The sequence below is a fragment of the Pteropus vampyrus genome, unplaced genomic scaffold, assembly GCF_000151845.1.
Source record: "Pteropus vampyrus isolate Shadow unplaced genomic scaffold, Pvam_2.0 Scaffold242, whole genome shotgun sequence".
Classification (NCBI taxonomy): domain Eukaryota; kingdom Metazoa; phylum Chordata; class Mammalia; order Chiroptera; family Pteropodidae; genus Pteropus; species Pteropus vampyrus.
Window position 1 is genome coordinate 91,614 of NW_011889023.1, and position 20,500 is coordinate 112,113.

Below are 20,500 nucleotides of genomic sequence, written 5' to 3' on the forward strand. Positions count from 1 at the left end.
GTTAGATGTGAGAGGGAGCCTGATTACTGTTATCTTTCTCTGCATAGCAGGTTTCAGTTGGAAGGCTTCAGCACTGGACCATTTGGGACAGTGTACCCTTCGCTTTTGAAGGGATTCTGGTGGTGGAGTTTGGGTCAAGTCCTAGCTCTTTGGTTTTGTGTGTGGCGGTGGTAGGTTGGGGAGTAGGAGTGAAACTTTGGTTCTAGGTGCTATTGAAAGTCAGAATTCTCTCTTCCTGCACATGCTTGGGCTGCATGACCCATGGTTTTGTTCTCTTGTCCCTGAAAAACAACTCAGTGTCTTTTTAGAAACAGAATAAAGCCACTTTGAGCTGGTTCTGTGGTTATAATCATACCTAAGAAAATTAACAACTATTTAAAAAATGTATCAATGACATGGATAGACCTAGAGGTTATTATGCTGAGTGAAATAAGTCAGACAAAGGTGAATACCATATGATTTCACTTATATGTGGAATCTAAGGAACAAAAAGAACAAACTAATCAAAAACAGACTCAAATATAGAAGACAGTTTGGTGATGGACGGAGGAGAGGGGTGGTTGGGGTGATGAGAGGATGGGATGAAGGGTTAAAGAAGTACAAATTAGTAGTTGATAGATGGTCACAGGGATGGAGAGCACGGCATAGGGAATGCAGTTACCATTAATATATTGGCTAGGTGGAAAGTCAGAGGAAAGAAGGAGCAATTAGGGGGATCATTTCATTAACTATAAATGTCTAACCAATGCACTGTATACTTGAAACTAATAAAATAAAAAAGAGTATCTAATATCTAGACAATACATTGTCCCTCTTCTTCCTAAACTGTTTATTTATTATTGGTTTGCTTGAACCTTGTGTTTTGCATTTGGATTTAATGTTTCTTATCTCTATTTAATTATTATTTTTTTATGGTGACATTGGTTAATGAAATCCAGTAAGCTTCAACTGTATACTTTAACAATAAGGCATATGTATATTTATACTGTGTGTTCACCTCTCATAGTTGGATTTCTTTCTATCACCACAAATTTAACCCCCTTTACCCCATCTCCCTCTCCCCCTTCTCCCTCCCTCTTATCTCTGAATATATAACAGTCTCATGTATTTCTTTCATACCATCTCCCTATACTGTTTTATTTATTCCATTTAATTTTATAGAAATTGGTTCAGTGTCCTCAAGTCACATCTTGTCTTATAGCTTATTTTTTTCTATTCCATGTATTTCTTGTAAATTTGAAGTTAGAGCTAACGCTTTATTAGAATCAGTTTAAAACAATTTTGGCAAGAATACATCTCAGATGATATAGACTGAACAGAAAGTAGAATGAGTCTACGGCCATGCTACCCTGAACAAGCCTGATCCTGTCTGATCTCGGAAGCTAAGCAGAGTCAGGTCTGGTTAGTACTTGGATAGGAGACCACCTAGGAAGACCAGATGCTGTAGGCATTAAAAAATAAAAAATAAAGGATTGTAAGCTGACAAGATCCTTGCAATCTGTGACATCAACCAAGGGTTGCCTCACCTTAAAAAAAAAAAAAAAAAAAGTAGAATGAAAATTTGCCAGTTGAAAAATCTAGTTGGTTAGAGTCAAGAAGCTAATTTCAAATAAAATGTCTATTAAAAATTAGTCAAATTCTGTCAAATAATAGACAAAGTTAGATATGATTGGAGATGATGGTAATGGAGACATCTCTAGAAACTTGCTTGGTCGTTCTCAAGGATTTCTTGCATATTCTTTACTGTATACTTCCTTTGAAGAAATGTAACTGTCTTCTGATTTTAGGCATACTCAGAACGGAGAGTCATGTTCTATCTTTGGTAATTACAGAGAAAGGGGAGAGAGGAGGAAAAGAAAGAGGTAGATATTTGTAATTAGCAAGATTTTATTAGGTTTTTCTGTGTGTTCTCCCTTTCCCAACATAGTCGTAAAGAAATGTCAAGATGAATGTGTTCTATTTGGGGTAATGAGAGTCACAACAAACAATAATTTATTGTATTCTATTACAGAGACAGCAACAGTTGAATAAATTCAAAAATGAGAGGCTGATGAGAATTGTAATGGGTACGAAAGGTACAACACTCACTGCATGACCATCAGTAGTTAGCAGTTCTGGTTGACATTCAGTCTCAGTAACTGGTCATAATCTGGCACTGGGTTCACTAGCTTGGTAGGATGATGCAGACTCGGAGCACGGCATATCAACATAAGATATATCTTCATTGAAAAGCTTGCATTCATCTAGGTGCAGCTTTTATACCCAACAGGAAATATATTGGATTGTGACAGGATCAAATGTGTGGATGTGTATCACATCAGCGTAGGAAAGGATCATGTATGAAAGGAACCACTTCTTGTAACAGTCCCTGAGTAGCTCTCAGGTTCCCTCAAGGATCATGCTTGGTTTCATGAAACACACCCCACAGGGAAGCAGAGGCTATTTTTGTTTTTGTAAGAAGCTTTTATAGTTAACTTACAGTCTTTCCAGTTTTAATGCTTTCCAACAATTACGAAGTCATTTTTATAATAACTGTTGTTGCCTAGTAATAAATACAATCGACAATTTATATTTTTACCCAGTAATCTAAGTGCTAGAAAAAAGTATCAGTTTCTAAGCTTGTTAATCTTTCTCTCCAAAGACTTGAAGAAGAGAAGATGTAACAAAACAACCTTTTGTGCTTTTTTTGAGAATGTGTTAACAAACATAGACCTCTTTCATAGAAACTGCATATATTTATACATACATAAAATTTTGCATGTAATTTCATGGGATTCCTAGTTTTCCCCTAAATTTACCTTTGAAAGTAGAGGAGAATGTATTTCAGTTTTTGGATAACACGTGAGTGAAGATGCCCAAGTGGTCATAGCAGGCTGCATTCCTGAAATAGTGAGTTGATCAGAGCAAGGATACCTGTTAGATAATAGGGAAATACAATTGTTCAGGCTGGATAGACTCTGAATGTGAAAAAATTTGCCTCTTTCCCAATATTTCCTTCTGTTGACCAACTGCCTTTCTTCTCCCTACATTCCTCTCAAATTTCTTGTCTTTTGTGAAGTCTGTCTCTTTTTCTTTTGTGAAGTCAGTCTCTTTTTCTTTTCTTTACTTTCTCCCTCTGCCCTTAAATTTAGATATTCTTCAGAGTTTTCTCTAGCTCTCTTCTCATTTTTCATTTTTTACGTTAAGATCACTTTAGTTATCATTTGCGATGATTCTTAAATCTCTTTATGCTTTGGGTAGAGACTTCTGTTTATCACTGCTATTTTCATTTGGGCTTTAGAGTGTGGACTTTAGAGGCAGACGGCCTGGGTTTGAATCCTGGTTCTACTGTTATTCATTGTTTGACCTTGGGCAAGTTGCTTAACAGTGCCTGTTTTCCCCATCTGTGAAATGACATCTTACCTTATAGGAAGTTGTTAGGATTAGATGAGTTTAACTCAATAACGTGCTTAGAGCAATGCCCGTTATTTAGTAAGTGATCATTAACAGTTGTGGTTATTATTATTCCTATTCTTAGAGGTATTTTCTCTCTAAACTCTCCCTCCCCATTTCCAAAGTTGGCTGGCAATTCCAGAACATCACAAGGGAAGTCATAGTTCTTATTCAGATTAAGTTTGTCAAACAGGTCAGTGGTCAATGTACTGAATATTCTTCCTAGCAAACTTTATTTTACAAGGATTTGTATGTTTTTATGGTCTGATTTTGGCCAAAAGTTATCTAATGTGGTTGTGTTGGGGTTCTCCAAGACCACCCTCAGGTTCAGTGAGGACTTATAGGACTCAGAATATGGTTATACTCATGAATATGATTTATTACAGTGAAAGGATGCAAAGCAAAATCAGAAGAGAAAAAGGCATATGGGGTGAAGGCCAGAGGAAACAAGGTGTGAACTTTTAATTAAGAGTCCTTTCAAAGTGGAGTTACACAGGTTATGCTTAATTTCTCAGTAGTGAGTTATAACAACAAATGAGAAGTGTCTACGAGGGAAGCTTAATAGAAATTCAGTGCGTATGGATTACATTGGGGGCTGTTCATGTAGGCATTCTCTGCCTAGCATGTACTAAAATTTTCGACTCTTAGAAAGAAAACGTGTTAAACATAAACCTCATTGTTTGCAGTTTAGGTACAATGAGCTGTTCTTATCAGGGAATAATGAGAACCCTTCTGAAATCTAAGTTCCCAGATGCCAGCAAAAGGGCCAACCTTGCAAGGAAGCCTTTCTAAGGATAGCAATATTAGGACTGCTATGTGTTTTTTGGTTTTGTTTTGTTTTTGCAGTTTTATAACTTTATTCTACAATCAGCAGTTTTCATTCATACTGTTTGTAGATTTTTGAAAGTGGTGACAGGTACATAGATAACCAGTGTATAGAGCTTGTTTGGTGAATCTTCATCCTCATTATGTTTTCTGGACAGCCACACCCAGCTATGGTATGGAGCATTTCTTATTCCTTTGCCCCGACACCTTTGTGGAGTCTGCCGTCTATGTACACATATGAAGTTCTCATCTCCTTCATGGCAAATGTCTGGATCTCTTTGAGTGCCCAAGGGGAACAATTCTTGAAATGCACTTCGTGGATGTACTTGTAAATGTTGATGGTGTATTCTGTGGTCACTACCTCGTTGATGGCAGAATGGCCCTTCCTTGTGATACTCTTCTTTGCAGGAGCCATTCTGCTAGGCCCACGTTGGAAAGGAAGAGCTTAGGCCTGCTATTATTAACTTTTCTGTTCAGAGGTATATTATAAAATGGATTTCACCTAAGAAACCAGTATCAACAAAATCAGTACCTCTTAAAAACAGCTTTATAGAGATATAATTCACACATCATGAAATTTATCCATTTAAAGTGCACAATGCAGTGGTTTTTAGTATATTTATAGAGCTTTGCGACCATCGCCACAATCTGATTTTAGAACATTTTTATCACCCTGAAAAAAAAAAAACCCATACTTCTGAGCAGTCATTCCTTTCCCCTCCCTTAATTCTTACCCCCAGCTCCAGGCAACCACTAACCTACTTTTTGTCTCTATGGAACAAATGTGTACGTTTAACTTTTTTTCACCTTTATTTCATTTCTGATATTAATGGATTTGTAAGATGGCAGCTAAAAAATTATTCAGAGATATTTTTCTTTCAGTGTGTGTCAGAGAGTTAGGCTTTGAGTCTCTATGTAGTCTTCAAACCCAGAGCCTTACCAGCAGTAATCATAATCAAAATTGGTATGAGTTGGTGGCATTTAATAAAATAATTCTTTATAAAGGTTCTTGTCTTTCCTAACTTTGTTCTCAGCTTTTAAAAAGTATGTTATACAATTGGTTGAGGCTTGCCAGTGAAAGTTTTGACACTTTCTTGGTTAAAATTTAGTCCTTTCATAGTATCTTCTTGCTGTAATATGATATATAGGGATTCATGTAGAGAACTGGATGAGGTTAGAGGTAGTTGCTCTATTGCTATTAGGATACAGATAAGGGAAAAAAATACATATTAAGGAAAGGGAAAAAAGTATTATTTAAAAATAAGTGGCTGTTTTTTTTTTACATTCTTTGATTTGGGAATAACATATGAAAATCAGTAAATTTACAAGTGATTTTATAAATTATATTTAAAAAATTATAAAAATTCTTTAAAATTTAAAAAAAATTTAAAGCAAAGGTGCTTGTGAATTTTTAAATCATTATTTTGATTGAAATCTAGTTTCCCCCGTAATTGAATTAGTGGACAACCTATACTGTAAACTGAAACTGTGGGAAGATATTTATTTTGTGTTTAAAACACAAGAACGTAGTCACTATGAGTGATATAGGTATTGACTAACCTTGGCTGTTTACCTAAGTGTCCAAATATGTGTAAATTCTTATGCTTTTGAAATATCTTTAATTTTAATGTCAGCACATGTCTATAATTAAAGGAGATATATTTAAACTTTGGGAATTAATACATCAAATGACAGAGCTCATTGTTACTTACCTGCTTATCTTCTAGGTGATTTTACAGCGAGATGCTGCTCTCCATAGGGATGCTCATGCTGTCCGCCACACAAGTCTATACCATCTTGACTGTCCAGCTCTTTGCATTCTTAAATCTATTGCCTGTAGAAGCGGATATTTTAGCAGTAAGTACAGTAAAATTTACTCCTTTCTAAAAACATCTCTTAAAGAAAAGCTTTAAAAAAGTCCTAAATGATGGAATCTTATAAGGTGTTTACCTACAAACGTAGAGGTACATACACATAGCTGTTACTTGAAAGTGGAGGACCTTACTCATCTTTTTATTGCTTAATATCTAATATACAATATTAAGATCTGATTGCTTAAGATCTAATGTACAAGAAGTACATGATACATATTGTTGCTTTTGAGAGTGTGTGTGCACTTTCAAGAGTGCTCAGGCACACGTATATCTGTGCTGTGTATTTATGTAGAATCTTACTGTTTTTCTTGCTAGTTAATATTTCATTATGACTTGGATAATGATATTTTTTAAATTGTACAGGATGTCCACAGAAAATTTAAATCTAAGAGTAGTATTTATCAGTCACGAGAAGCACAATGGTCTTATCTTTGATAGTGGATAGAAAAGATTTTAGAGAAGATTGCTCCTCAAAACCTTAGGTGTCCTTTCTAGGCTACTGTTTTACTGTCCTCTGATCTAGGAAGTGTACATGTTCTCTATTTCTCATTACTGTGACGCTAGGAAAACAAGAATTAACTCTGTGGGGTATGTGCATGTGTGTACCCATGCACATCTGTACTCTCAGTACTATGCTAAGGATTTATTGTTTTTACTCTATGGATACAAGTGATTTGCTTAATGACATTAGGTGAGAAGTAGAAGGGCCAGAATTGTTGCTGACCAAAGCTTGATGTGATCTTCATCTGTGTTTCTTCATACTGTAGCATGTGTGAAAGGGTCTAAGATCATTGTAGAACTTGAGAGAACCAAGTGGTTTCTATACCTTAGCTTTTGAAGGCATAGCAACTCTAATCCCTCGGAGACTTCCCACCTTCTGTTCTGCTCTTTAGTAGGGAACTGGTTGATTAGATTCTCCTCCCACCTTCTGTTCTGCTCTTTAGTAGGGAACTGGTTGATTAGATTCTCCTCTAGAATAGTTGGGATCTTTTGAGTTAGAATGGAAGTAGAACTGAGTCCATTGCTATTCAACTATCTCCTCTAAATTGGTCCCTGAAGTCCTTGGAATATTCTTGGGATGACTTTTGAAGTGAGGTCATTGATTTCTGGACTGATCAGGAAGTGAAGTTCTCCTTGTCTACCTTTTGTCCTTTGATTTCTTCATTAAAATTATCATTCTCATCCTTCACTCACTCCAGCAGTATATGAGACTGCTCAAGGTGTATTTTTTAATAGAGACAAAATACAGTATTAAGTAGAGAACAGTCAATCGTTGCCATCATCGTTGCCTGTGCTTCAGACAGGTAAGTGTAGAATGTATGTTGGTGTTATCTAGTGAAAGAACTATCAGCAAGGGAGCTGCTTAAATCTGGTCTTGGTGCTGACACTAATAATAGAAGGCTGATATGAATGCAGAGATAGCTGGAAGGGAGTGGGTTGTAAAGGCATGTAACTGGTAAAAAGGAGAACTTAATATTGAGGCTGAGGAACTGGACGTGATAACACAGTCAGTCAAAGGAAATGAGTCAAGAGGTAGAAAATATTACCTCTTCCTTTTAATTGAATAAGAGCAACCCTAAAATCTGGGTTTCCTATGGCCATGCTACCCTGAACATGCCCAATCCCGTCTGATCTCGGAAGCTAAGCAGGGTCGGGCCAGGTTAGTACTTGGATAGGAAACCACCTAGGAAGACCAGGGGACTGTAGGCGTAAAAAAAGAAAAAGATAAATAAATAAAATAAAAATAAAATCTGGGTTTGCAGTAATACAAATTTTAATAAATTGCTATAAGATTGATTCTGGGTCGATTTTGGACAGGTATTAGGATGTTGAAAAGATAAAGTCAGTTTTAGTCATGCAATTTGTATGCCAGATGATTTTATTTTTGGCAGTTGAATTCTCCTATTTAACTGTCAATTCTGACAACAATATTTGTCCAACTAGTTGGTGAGGTCTAAGAGGCTATTGGAGATCCTTCTGTATTGTATTGCTAACTAATCAGTAAGCCTCCTAGGTCACGAGTAAGGCAGGACTGTGTCTTACTAAATATTATGTTTCTGATGCCTAGTGAGAATTACACAGTAGGAGATCAATAAATATTTGAACTGATTAATAGGTTTTCACTGGAGATTTCATTCTTTCTCATGTTTTCTTTTAATAGCATTTATTCCTTGATACTTTAGATTATTGTTGTTTCTGTTATCAATTCATTCTCTTTTTATCTCTTATCATTTCTCTTTTCTTTGACCCAAAAGGAAATGTGAAATTATTAATTATGTAGGTTTATATCTAGAAAACCGAAGCTTTAGAATTGGCAGGGGCATTACACTTTAGAGATGAACAGTTGAATATTTGGAGGCTTTGAGCTGTGCTGTGATCTTATTCTGAGGTAGTAGCCATTTTTTGTAGTTTCAGAGAAGATTAGTGGGCAGAGTAGGAGAAAAGCACACAGTAGATGTGAATGGATTGGATTATATAGCATGGTAATTAAGAGCTTTAAACAGTGGAGTTACAATCTGAATTGAATTCCAGTTCTACCACTCTGTAGTTGCATGACCTTCGACAAATTAGTTAACATCTCTTAAGTCTCACTTTCTTATGAAAATGAAACTATATGAGAGAGAGCGTGGGCAATGGGTTAAGAGCCAGACTGTCTGGATTGGACTTCTAGTTCTTCTAATTGACTAGAGCAAGTTAGTTTCAACATCTATCTCTAAAATGGGGATAGTGATAATAGTGGCTGACTTTATAGGGCTGTTGTAAGGATTAAAAAAGTGAATACCTGTCAAGTGTTTAGCATGATGCCTTAAATGCTCAATAACTGTAACTTTTTAATTTAAATTAAACCTTCTGTTAAGGCTGCTGTCAAAGAGGAGAATTGGTTAAGGAAAAGACTTTTTCAAAAGTAGATTAAAACTGTTATATGTGGTAATCACTGAGGATGGGATTCCAGAGAGGAGTGACTTCATTTTCTATTTCAAAAATTTTAACAGTGAGCATGCTTTAATTTTATGAGTAGCAGCATAATACTGAAAAAGTAAGCACCTTTGTGCCAAAGATGTTTCCATTTCTCTTATTCATGATAGGAACCTTTTTTTGTTTGTTTTTAAGCAATGTGGTTATAAGAGGCAGTGTGAAACAATTCTCATTTTGCTGTTAAGGAAAGACAAAGTAATTTCAAAATGGATCTCACTCAATAGTAGAGCTGATTCCAAGCCCTAGTATTACAAGTACTGTAGTTCAAGCTAGATGTTTTATTTCTGAACTTCAACCCAAAAAAGCGAAACTTCTCAGTACAGGAAATGATACAAGAATATTTAGTATAGTTGTAGATATTTCATTTCCTGATTTTAAAAGTACCTTTAAAAATAAATGCTGCCTGAACACATTTGTGTTTTTCTTTGGTCTGTGTTGATCTAGATCCATTTCTATATTTTACAGTAGTGTCTTTGGCCTTAGAAGAGTTGAATGACTCATGTTCAGCACAAATTAATCATAATTGAACTAAATCAATTAAAGAAAGATGTTTTAATTAAATGATACAAGTGATACCATTACCACTTTATGTGGTAATGATAAAGCACTTTGTGATTCTAAAGTACTTTGTAATCATAGAGCACTTTGCAGATATGAATTGGTATTACAGTAGGAAATTACCCAGAAGCAGTGCTGGCCTCCAGCTGATTATTCCAGAGTTAACAGAATGGATAGATTCAGTGATCAAATTCAGATGCTTGAATCACATCATTTATTGCACTAATTATAAACATACAGTGTGAAGCATAGGTAAAAGACGGATATCTTTAAGACACTTAGGATAGGGTGCGAGTAGAATGCAGGTACCACACTACTCGAATCCTGTATTACTGTTATTAGTCTGCTCAGTCTATCTCTATGCTGCATCAGCTTTCCTTGGTGAGAGTGTGGTTACCAGGACCTGAGTTGAGGGTGAGCAAGAGGACTTCATAGATGGAAGGTGTCTCGATCTAGCATTTGTTTGCTCTGTTGGAGACAAGCAAGGTATTTACATCTGAACACAGCTATAACTTGCTGTTAACCTGCAGAACTATTTACCTGCAAGATGACTCATGAGGCTAGAGTGGGGATCACCAATAGGTGTTTGATTTAGGGATGACAGCCATCAACTCAGATGTGTGACCTAATCCATGCTTTGTTAATATTTAAGGTTTGTTTGATCCTTCCATCCTTTGCTATCTATACGTAACACTTGCTTTGTTTCATCATTTTTATCTATATTCAAAACAAATGTATTGCCTACAGTTTATGGCACCTATTTTAATTTCTAACACATTGTACACATTTTACCTGTGTTTTCAAAAGTCACTTGTTTATTATCTTTGTTTAGTTTCATCTATTTTTCTTGTTTCTCTTGTTTTCTATATAGTATATTGAACATTCTTAAATATATAGCAAACTCACTTCACCATCATTATTATTATCTTCTAAAAGATAATAATATATATGCTCTCTATGTGTATGTATTTCATTGAGTTTAGTCTTGTCATTGTTTAGATTATGTAAAAAAAAGACAATGCTTTAAAAAAGTATGATTTGATGTTCTTCCTTGCTCTGGGAAAAAGGCATTTTTCATAGCTTGAGCCTATCTATTACATCAAACCCTTATAATATATAGGAAATAATTCTTGCTAGGAAATAATCTGTCTAGAAAATTCCTTGTTAGGGAATTGTCTGTGTGAAAAACTCAGAAAATAGTAGGTGGTTTAATGTTATAGAATTATTGCTGCTGCTTAATAATTGTATGAAATCAGAATCCAATTTAAGCAGTTGTATATGTAGTAAATGGTATATGTTCCTTGCTATTTTAGTGGCTTTGCATTTACAAAGTTGATTTTATTGTGATAGCTGTGATAGTAAGTCAGAATTAATGGAAATGATAACTCAAATAATTTAATAAACTTTTTGTTTTTAGTATTATGTGTAAACTGGTTGTAACTTGTTTTTAATTTTATATTTAGTATAATTTTGAAAATGCATCTCAGACATTTGATGACCTTCCAGCAAGATTTGGTTATAGACTTCCAGCTGAAGGTTTAAAGGTAAGAAAATTGTGATAAATAGTAAAGATACAAGATATTTAATAAGATGATTGTATTGCTTTTTCTTTGTTGAAAGAATGAAAATATTTCTTACTATTCTTATAAAACTTGTACATATACATTTGTAAAGTGTTTAGACTACTCAAAAGGTATGAAGAAGAGAGAAAATTACCTATAATTAAATTATTCTGAACTAGCCACTGTTAACATTTTTGTATACAACATTTTAGACCTGTTTCTATGATATGTGCATATGTATGTGTTTGTAGATATGTGTGCGTATACATATTTACATAAATGTTTATACATATAGTGAATCTCTGTTTGACACTAATAGAAACACTGGTTGGTTACCTGCCTTTTTCACTTCATCGTATATCCAGAAAATCTTTTCATGCTAATAGAGAAGGAGGTACATTTTTATTTGCAATGACTGCATGGTTTTCCAATATCATAAAATACTACGAATTTTTGAACATTGGTTTGTTTAATTTTTCATAGTGGATATTTATGTTGTCCAGTTTTTGCTGTTATAAACAGATACTATGAGTGTTTTCATTCTTGTGTATTTGTCTATTTATTTGCATAAGATACATTTCCAAATGTGGAATTGCTTTTTTTATGGAACAGGTGTTTAAAATGTAGTGTATTATATTAAATGAGTTATTATTGATAAGTCAACCTTGCATTTCTGGGATAAATCCCACTTCATAAGGTATGTAATTCTTTTTGTATATTGCTGGATTCAATTTGTTTGTGTGTGTGTGTGTGTGTATTTTTTTTTTTGAGGATTTTTACTTCTATATTCATAAGGGATATTATTATAGTTTTCTTGCATGGTCTTTGTATAGTTTTGATATTGTAGTAATGCTGGCCTCATAGAACGAATCAGGAAGTGTTCCCTCTTCTATTTTTTGGTAAGATTTTATAGAAGGTTTGTGTTAAATGTTTTCTAAAATATATCAATGAAGCCATCTGGGCCTGGCCATTCTTCGTGGTAGTTTATTGATTATTAATCCAGTCTCTTTAGTTGTTAGAGGCCTACGTAAATTTTCTGTTTCATCTGGCATCAGTTTCAGTACTTTCTGTCTTTTTCTATGAATTTGTCTATTTCGTCCAGATTATTCAGTGTTGGCATAAATTTGTTTAGAGTGCTCCCTTATAATTCATTTTATTTCTCTAAGGGTGCTAGTAATGTCAACTCTTTCATTGCTGATTTTGTTAATTTGAGTCTTCTTTTTTGCTTGGTCATTCTAGCTAAGATTTGTCAATTTTGTTTTTTGTTTCAAAGAACCAATTTTCTTCATTATTTTTCTAGTTCCTGGTTTATTAGTTTCCACTCTAGTTTTTATCATTTTCTTCCTTCTGCTTGCTTTAGGTTTAGTTTGCTCTTCTTTTTCAAGTGTCTTAAAGTAGAATGTTAGGTGTTAATTTGAATTTTTCCTTCTTTTTTGAAACGGGTATTTATAGGTGTGCGTTTCTCTCTAAGCATTGCTTTAGCTAAAGCAATAATAGCTGCATTCCATTAGTTTTGGTATGTTCTGTTTCTCTTTTTATTCATTTCAAAGTATTTTGTAATTTCCCTTTTAAGTTCTTTGACCTATTGGTTATTTAAGAATATGTTGTTTAATTCCCACATATTATTGAGTTTCCCAAAGTCTTTGTAATTGGTTTCTAATTTTACTCCATTGAGGTCATAGGACATACTTTGAATGATTTAATACTTTTAAAGGTATTGAGGGTTGTTTTATGATCTCACATATGGCAAACGCTAGTGAATGTTCCATGTGTCTGCCCTTGAGAAGAATATATACTTTGATGTTGGTGAGTGGAATGTTCTGTAGATGTCTGTTAGTTGGCTTATGGTGTTGTTCAGGTCTTCTCTTGTTGATCTTTTGACAAGTTCTAGCCATTATTGAGGATAAGGTATTGAGGTCTACAACTATTATTGTTGAATTGTCCGTTTTCCCTTTCAATTCTGTTAGTTTTTTACTTCATGCATTATGAGACTCTGTTGTTTGGTACATAGTTGTTTTTAATAGTTATATATTTCTTATTTGTTGGCCCATTTTATCATTATAAAATGTTTCTGTTTATCTATTAAGTTTTTTTGTTTCATTTTAAAACCTATTTTGTTTGATATTGGTGTAGCCATTGAGGCTTTTGTATAGTTGCTGTTTGCATTAAATATATCTTTTCATCCTTTTACTTTCATACTGTTTGTATTTCTACCTATATTTGTTTTGTGTAGACACCATACAGTAGGAACTTAATATTTAAAATCTATGACAATTTCCCCTTTAATTGAATCGTTTAGTTCATTCACATTAACATTATTGACATATTTGGATTTACATTTGCCATTTTACTTTTTGTTTTCTATGTGTTACATGTCTATTTTGTTCTTAACTGCTTTCTTTTGCATTAAGTGAATGTTTCCTACTGTATCTTTTTCATGTTATTGATTTTTTTACCATATTATTTCACATTCTTTTCTTGGTGGTTGCTAGAACTTGCCATGTACATTTTTAATTGTCAGAAATCACTTCAGATATATACTAGTTCAATTCCAGTATATATAGAATAGATACAGATATAGAAACATTACTTTTATATAGCTCTATTTTTCTTCCTCATATTATTTTTATATAACATCTATATGTTATAAACCTAATGATAAATTGTTTTAATTATTATTTTATATAATTTTGTATTTATTAATGAACCTGAGAGAAGAAAGGATAATAATTATATGTTTATAATGTTATATTAACCTTTTTATTTATCATTTCTGGTTCTCTTCATTCGTTCCTGTGGATTTGAGTTACCAACTGGTGTCATTTCCTTATTTTATACAAGTCTTTGATGCATGCTAATTGGAAACTTGACTTTCAGGCAGCAGCTGGAAAGGTCAGGACATTATATATATAGTCTAGCCCTTATCAGGGAGAAATTGAGACCTAGCTGTTTTTGGCTACTCTATGCTGAGCCAGAGGGAATAGTCACTAGAAGTGCTTTTGGTTTTTTTCTTTTCTTTTTTTTTGCATGGTAGCAGGGTACTTGTAAATGCCAAGCCCCATCAGTTCCCAGAATTAAGGTAATTTGGGAGCCATTGTTGCTTGTACCCTCTGTGTTGAACCCTGGGGTTAATTGCTGTGGCAAGTGCTCCTACACCTGTTAAAAACTGCTTCTTTGTTTAAGACGGTCTTTTGGGATTCGTGAATGCCAAGACCCATTGGCTATCAGAGCTAGGTATTTGATGGCTTGTTTGTCAGATGGCAGCCATAAAAATTGGGGTGCTAAATGTGTGGACACACTCCTTTAATGAATAAGCTGGAAATTTGTATTTATTTTAGCGAGGCAAAAGGACAGTGGAAGTGCCCACCAGCTCTTTGGGCTCCGGGCATAATCAGTCAGCAGCTAGTATGTGTTGGTTAGAAGTTGGATCCTCAGACAGTAGCTTGTGGAGTAAGAAGTTAAAACCACTTCCAGGAAGACTGAGAGAGGGGCGATTTTGCCTGTTCCCTCTCTACTGAGTCCTAGATGATAGCTGTGGTGGTGCTCCTGTGTATAAAACTGCTTCTTTGTATTCCATTGTCCTGTGGGGCTCATGATGCCAAGCCTTTTTGGCTTTCAAAGCTAGGTGATTTGGTTGCCTATTCCTCAGGTAGGAGCCTTAAAATTGCAGTGTTGGATGTGTGGTCCCAAACCTTTGTTTCTATGTTGACATCTTGGTCCAAAGTCTATATTTATATTGCTGTGTGACCATTACCACCATCCATCTGTAGGACTTTTTCATCTTTTCAAACTGAAACTCTGTACCCTTAAACAATAAGCCTTCATTTACCTTTCTTCCTGCCCCTTGGTAACCACCACTCCACTTTCTGTCTCTATGAATTTGGTTACTTTAAGTATCTTACATAAGTGAAATCATCTACTCTTTTTGTGTCTGGCTTGTTTCAGTTCACATACCTTCATGGTTCATCCATGTTGCAACATGTATCTGAATTTCTTTGCTTTTAAGGCAGTTTGATATTCCACTGTATGTATATACCACATTTGTTTATTCATCTGTGGATTGATACTTCAGTTGCTTCTAGCTTTTGGCTATTATGACTAATGCTGCTATGAATAATGTGTACAAATATTTGTTCAAGTTTTTGTTTTCATTTCTTTAGCATATTTGTCCAGAAGTGTAATTACTAGAACATATAGTAATTCTATATTTAACTTTTTTTGAGGCATCCTCATGCTGTTTTTCCACATGGCTGCTCCATTTTAAGTTCCCACCAGCAATGCATAGGAGTTCCAATTACTCCATATCATTGCTCACTTATTATTTTCTGTTTGATTATAGTCATCCTAATGGCTACAAAGTGGTATCTCGTTGAGGTTTTGATTTGCATTTCCCTAATGATTAGTGATGTTGAGTATCTTTTCATGTGCTTATTGCCCATTGTTTATCTTTTTTGGAGAAATGATTACTCAAGTCTTGTGTACATCTTTAAATCAGGTTTATTTATTTATTTTTTTGGGAGGAGGGAGGGAGAAGAGTTGTAGGAGCTCTGTATTGAGTCAAGATAGCAATTTGTTACCCTATGTATGTTTGAAAAATATTACCCCCCATGCTATGGAGTGCCTTTAATGTCCTTTTTGTCCTTTGATGCACAGAAGTTTTTAATTGTGATGAACCTTCAACTCACCTATTTTCCTTTTGTTGCCTGTACTTTTAATGTCATGTCCAAAAAGTCATTGCCAAATCCAGTGTCACGAAGCTCTTCCCTTATGTTTTAGTTTAAGTTTTATGTATTAGCTCTTATATTTAGGTCTTTGATCCATTTTTAGTTCATTTTTTTATATGGTGTAAGATAAGGATCAGTTTCATTCTTTAGTGTGTAGATAACCAGTTTTCCTACTATCATTAGTTGAAAGGACTGTCCTTTCCCCATTGAATGCTCTTGGCTCCCTTGTCAAAATCATTTGACTATATGAATATTTATTTCTTGCCAACTTGCTCTGGCTAGGATTTCCAGTACTATGATGAATAGAAGTAGCAAAAGTGGGCATCCTTGTCTTGTTCTTTATCTTGGAATAAAAGCTTTCAGTCTTTCATCACTGAATAGATGGTTAATGTGGGTTTTTTATATATGATCTTTATTATGATGTTAGTGTCTTTCTGTCTTTATTTTTTTTTCTTTTATTTTTTTAAATTTGTTGGGTGTTTTTGTCATTAAAGACTTGAAATTGGTCAAATTCTTTTTCTACATTACTTGATGATTGTATTTTCCCCCCCCGTTATATTCTGTTAATGTGGTGTATTACATTGATTATCTTTCGTATATTGAACCATCTTTGCATTCCAGGAATAAGTCCCATCTGGTTGTGGTGTATAATACTTTTAATTTGCTTTTTAAGTAGGTTTGCTAGTACTTTTTGCTTCAGTATTGATAAGGGATATTGGTGTATAGTTTTTCTTTCTTATAGTGTCTTCGTCTGGCTTTAATATTAGGGTAATGCTACCATCACAGAATATATAAGGAAGTATTTCTTTCTCTTCAATTCTTTGGAAGAATTTGAGAAGGATTGGTGTTAATTTTTCTTTAAATATTTGGTAGACTTCATCAGTGAAACCATCTAGTCCTAGATTTTTGTTTCTTGGGAGATTTTTGATTATCGATTCAGTCCCTTTACTAGTTATAGGTCCAGTCAGATTTTCTATTTCTTTATGATTCAGTTGTGGTAGTTCGTGTATTTCTAGTTATTTTTTTTTCATTCCATCTAGGTTATTCAATTTTTGCTCTATAATTGTTCATAGTACACTCTTATGAATCTTTCTTATTTCCCTCTTTCTTTTGTAATTTTAGTGATTTGCATTCTCTTAGTAAACCAAGCCAATAGTTTGTAATTTTTGTGATTTTTGAAGAGTCAACTCTAGTTTTCATTTATTCTCTATTTTTTTTAATTCCTATTTTATCACTGTTTTAATAATTATTTCCTTCCTTCTGCTAGTTTTGGGTTTAGTTCTTCTTATTCTTGTTCCTTAAAGTATAAAATTAGGTTGTCGATTTGTGATATTTCTTCTTTTTTCAAAGTAAGCATTTACAGCTGTAAATTTCTTTATTAGCGCTGCTTTTGTTGCATACTCTGTTTTGGTATGTTGTCTTCATTTACATTTGTCTCAAGATATTTTCTAATTTCCCTTTCTATTTCTTCATTTTTTAAAATATACTCTTAGATTTGAACTTTGCCATGCTCTGTTTCAAATAAAGTCAGTTCCTTTAGGAAGCTCTTCTTAGAGGTCTTTGTTCTTAGGCACTGCCTCTCTCAGAGGGCAAACTTTCTGAGCCATTTTTCTAGAATTGGCTTCATCCAAAATGTATCAGTCTCACTGGTTTTCTTTCTAATCTAGGAAACTGCCTGGGCACTTACTGTTTCCTGTGCTTGTTCTTTCATTTCGAATATCTGTATCTACTGGATGATTGCCTATTTAAAAAAATATGTTTTTGTTTTTCCGTTACATTCTGCCTTATGTGCAGTGTGCTGTTTGGAGTCGGTCATCTCTGGTGTTCTGCGTTTGCATCTCTCAAGATGAATCCTGTGCCCTAGAGGTGAGCTAGGGTTAGGGTGTCTGGGCCCCAGTATTTTTAGCCTTGATCAGCCATTGCAATTTGGAACTGGAGAGGATAAGAAATGGTGGTGATCTTTCTCTCTTGTTGAGATACCATGTTCTTTAACTGTGAGCTGAGGAGAGAAGAAACTTGTCATCTTTGCCACTACAATCCAGAGTGGAGCTTCCATTTTATTGAGCTCATGGTGTCAGGGGAGTAGATTATTCTTCAAGTGCTATAAACTTTTGATTTTCTTACTTCAGTTTTTCTTTAGCATAAATTTCTCATCAACCTAATAATTATCATTCTTGGTTTAATCTAGCAGTTGTTTCGAATGAATAGGTTTTAGTCCTTTGAAATAATCTCTTTGATAATAAAGGTATTCTTTTATTTATTCCTCTTTCATAGATGTACTGTTTCAATATTAAGAGGATTTTTAACTTGAGACTTCTTTATATGGTTTACCTTATAAAAATTGAGTGATTACCAACTATATCAAATACTAGGGAAATATGTGCATTCAAAATGATCACCATATTGTGGGAGTATTTTCTCTCAGTCCTATCCGAACAATTTTACCAATATGAGTAGATGTAAGAATTACGTCCAGTATTTTATAAATTGAAAATGTGATAAATGTAAAACCAGGAAGGGTATTGTTACACTAGAGGTACTTGTGAGCAACAAGTACTTTATCTTACTCATTTCTGTTACAGTACAGTGTCTGTCATAGAATGTAAATTTCTTGAAGGCAGAATCTTTATCTCTGGGAGTGCTTGGCTTTTAGGAGGGATTCACTAAATATTTGTTCGATGAGTGAGTTTATCAGTAAAATAAAGAATTAAAACTGCAGTTAATGCTTCAGGTTGACATGTTAGGAATAAATTATGAAATAGAAAATGACCAAAATGTCCATAACTATATTGAACAGTTTGCTCTCTCATGTGTTCATTAATGTTCTTTAGCAAGCATGAAAAGCCATGTTTAAGAACCTGGTAGCCTGCCTGACCTTTGCTCTTTTTAGGGTGAATTATCTCATCTGTTTTCTACTTGACTCTCAATTCAGGATTTATTTTGCTATCTGATGATAGGAAGTAGATTGGATATATAATACCCTCTTGTGCTCATCCTCACAACTTGATGACTAGCTCATCTTATTTTGTATGTCTCTTTTAGGAATATTTTTCATGGTGGGTACATCATATAGAGCAGAGATGCAAAACTGTCAAAAGTTACTTGGCATCAAGAGGAGCATAACTTGAACCACAGCTGCCCATGATTATTCATAACTTCTTCAGTCAGTGTACATTTTGGCCTCACCACTATTTCCTAACCTTTCCTCTCTCAAATTGAACATATTTTACTAGTAATATTTGGCATATGTAATGTAATATGTAATATTTGGCAAGAGTAGATGCTAAGAGAATTTGCTTTGTAATAGAATCTGAAAATGAATGCTTGTGTAAAACAGTCTTTTCTTAAGTAAATGTATTGCTGTTAGTTGGAATAAAAATATTGACATAGATAAAAGTTTTACTGACTGGTTCTGTATATATAGAACTATCTTTGGTTTGATGCTACCATTTACCTTCTTGATACCTTGTAATTCACTCTTTAAGTAGGTTGAGCTTTTTTCTTTTCCAAGTGTATTTGTTTAGAAAAAATATCATAATGAAATGCAGTAATAAAGAATAATCATTAGTTTCATTAATCTCACTGAAATTATTTTCTTTTTGTGTTTATATTAAATTTGAAAGACTTTATTTTGGAGAAAAGAAACATTTGAGTAAGCTCTGGGTTTGACTGGTTGCACCATCATTTAGCAGCTGAGTATTCTCAGGTATGATATTTTCTTTGAAGCTTAAGTTTCTTCTTCTCTAAGACAGGGATGAACTCTGTGAGTTGTGATCCTCTGTTGTGAATATAAAGATATCTTTATTTTAGGGCTTCAGTTTATTTATGATAACTTCAACAGCAGCAACTAACTTGAAACACCAGTGGTTTGTAAACCACATTACAGACTTTTATAGAATCTAAAAAAAGAAGCCAAATAATAGGAGAAAATAGGAGGCTATAAGAAAAGGGAAAAAGGGTAAACTAGAATGCTAATAATTTTAACAAGCACGTGTGGACTTCTGACATAGAAGTGGATATTAGCACAGTGCCAAAATTATTAGAGTGCTGGGCTGAGAAGAGGGAAATCGGGAACTTAGTCCTGATTTAATCTTTGTCCTTGTGAAGATGAGCAGTGTGCTAAAGTGGGGAGAACATAGGCTTTTGGGTGAGTTACTGGGCTTCAAGTTTTGGTTTTATCACTGGGCAAGCTGTTCAACTTCTTTAAGTCTGTCTACTCATCTATAATAATACATATTCAAAGGACTAGCATGAAGACAGTGGCTGTTATTTATTGTTTGTCTTTTCTTTTATTTCGAGTTTAATTTTGCTCTTTTTTTTTCTAGTTTCTTTAGATGAACATTGAGGTCATTGATTTTGAGACCTTTCCTCCTTTCTATTGTAGGTATTAAGTACTATAAATTTCCTTCTAAGCACTATTTTACCTGTGTCCCACAAATTTTGGTAAGTTGTGTTTTTATTTTCTTTTGCTTCAAATGTTTAGGGCTAATTTGGCCTACTTCTGAGCAGTTGTCTTCTGAGGACTCTATGTGATCCTCTGCATTAGGAA

At 34.2% G+C, this 20,500-nt stretch overlaps 1 protein-coding gene and 3 pseudogenes across 4 annotated transcripts in view; 3 read left to right on the forward strand and 1 right to left on the reverse strand.

Annotated features, from left to right (window-relative positions):
- Nucleotides 1-20,500, forward strand: part of RNF13 (ring finger protein 13) — a 142,999-nt gene that overhangs the window by 28,849 nt on the left and 93,650 nt on the right. For all 4 annotated transcript variants that reach the window (XM_011374230.2, XM_011374228.2, XM_023519968.1 and 1 more), the window contains 2 exons: nt 5,985-6,114; nt 11,129-11,209. In XM_011374230.2, coding sequence (XP_011372532.1) covers nt 6,001-6,114; nt 11,129-11,209 — 195 coding nt within the window. In that variant the 5' untranslated portion in view covers nt 5,985-6,000. The remainder of the gene's footprint in view (nt 1-5,984; nt 6,115-11,128; nt 11,210-20,500) is intronic.
- LOC111729005 lies at nt 1,332-1,450 on the forward strand (annotated as a pseudogene).
- Nucleotides 4,189-4,691, reverse strand: LOC105301547 (annotated as a pseudogene).
- Nucleotides 7,722-7,841, forward strand: LOC111729007 (annotated as a pseudogene).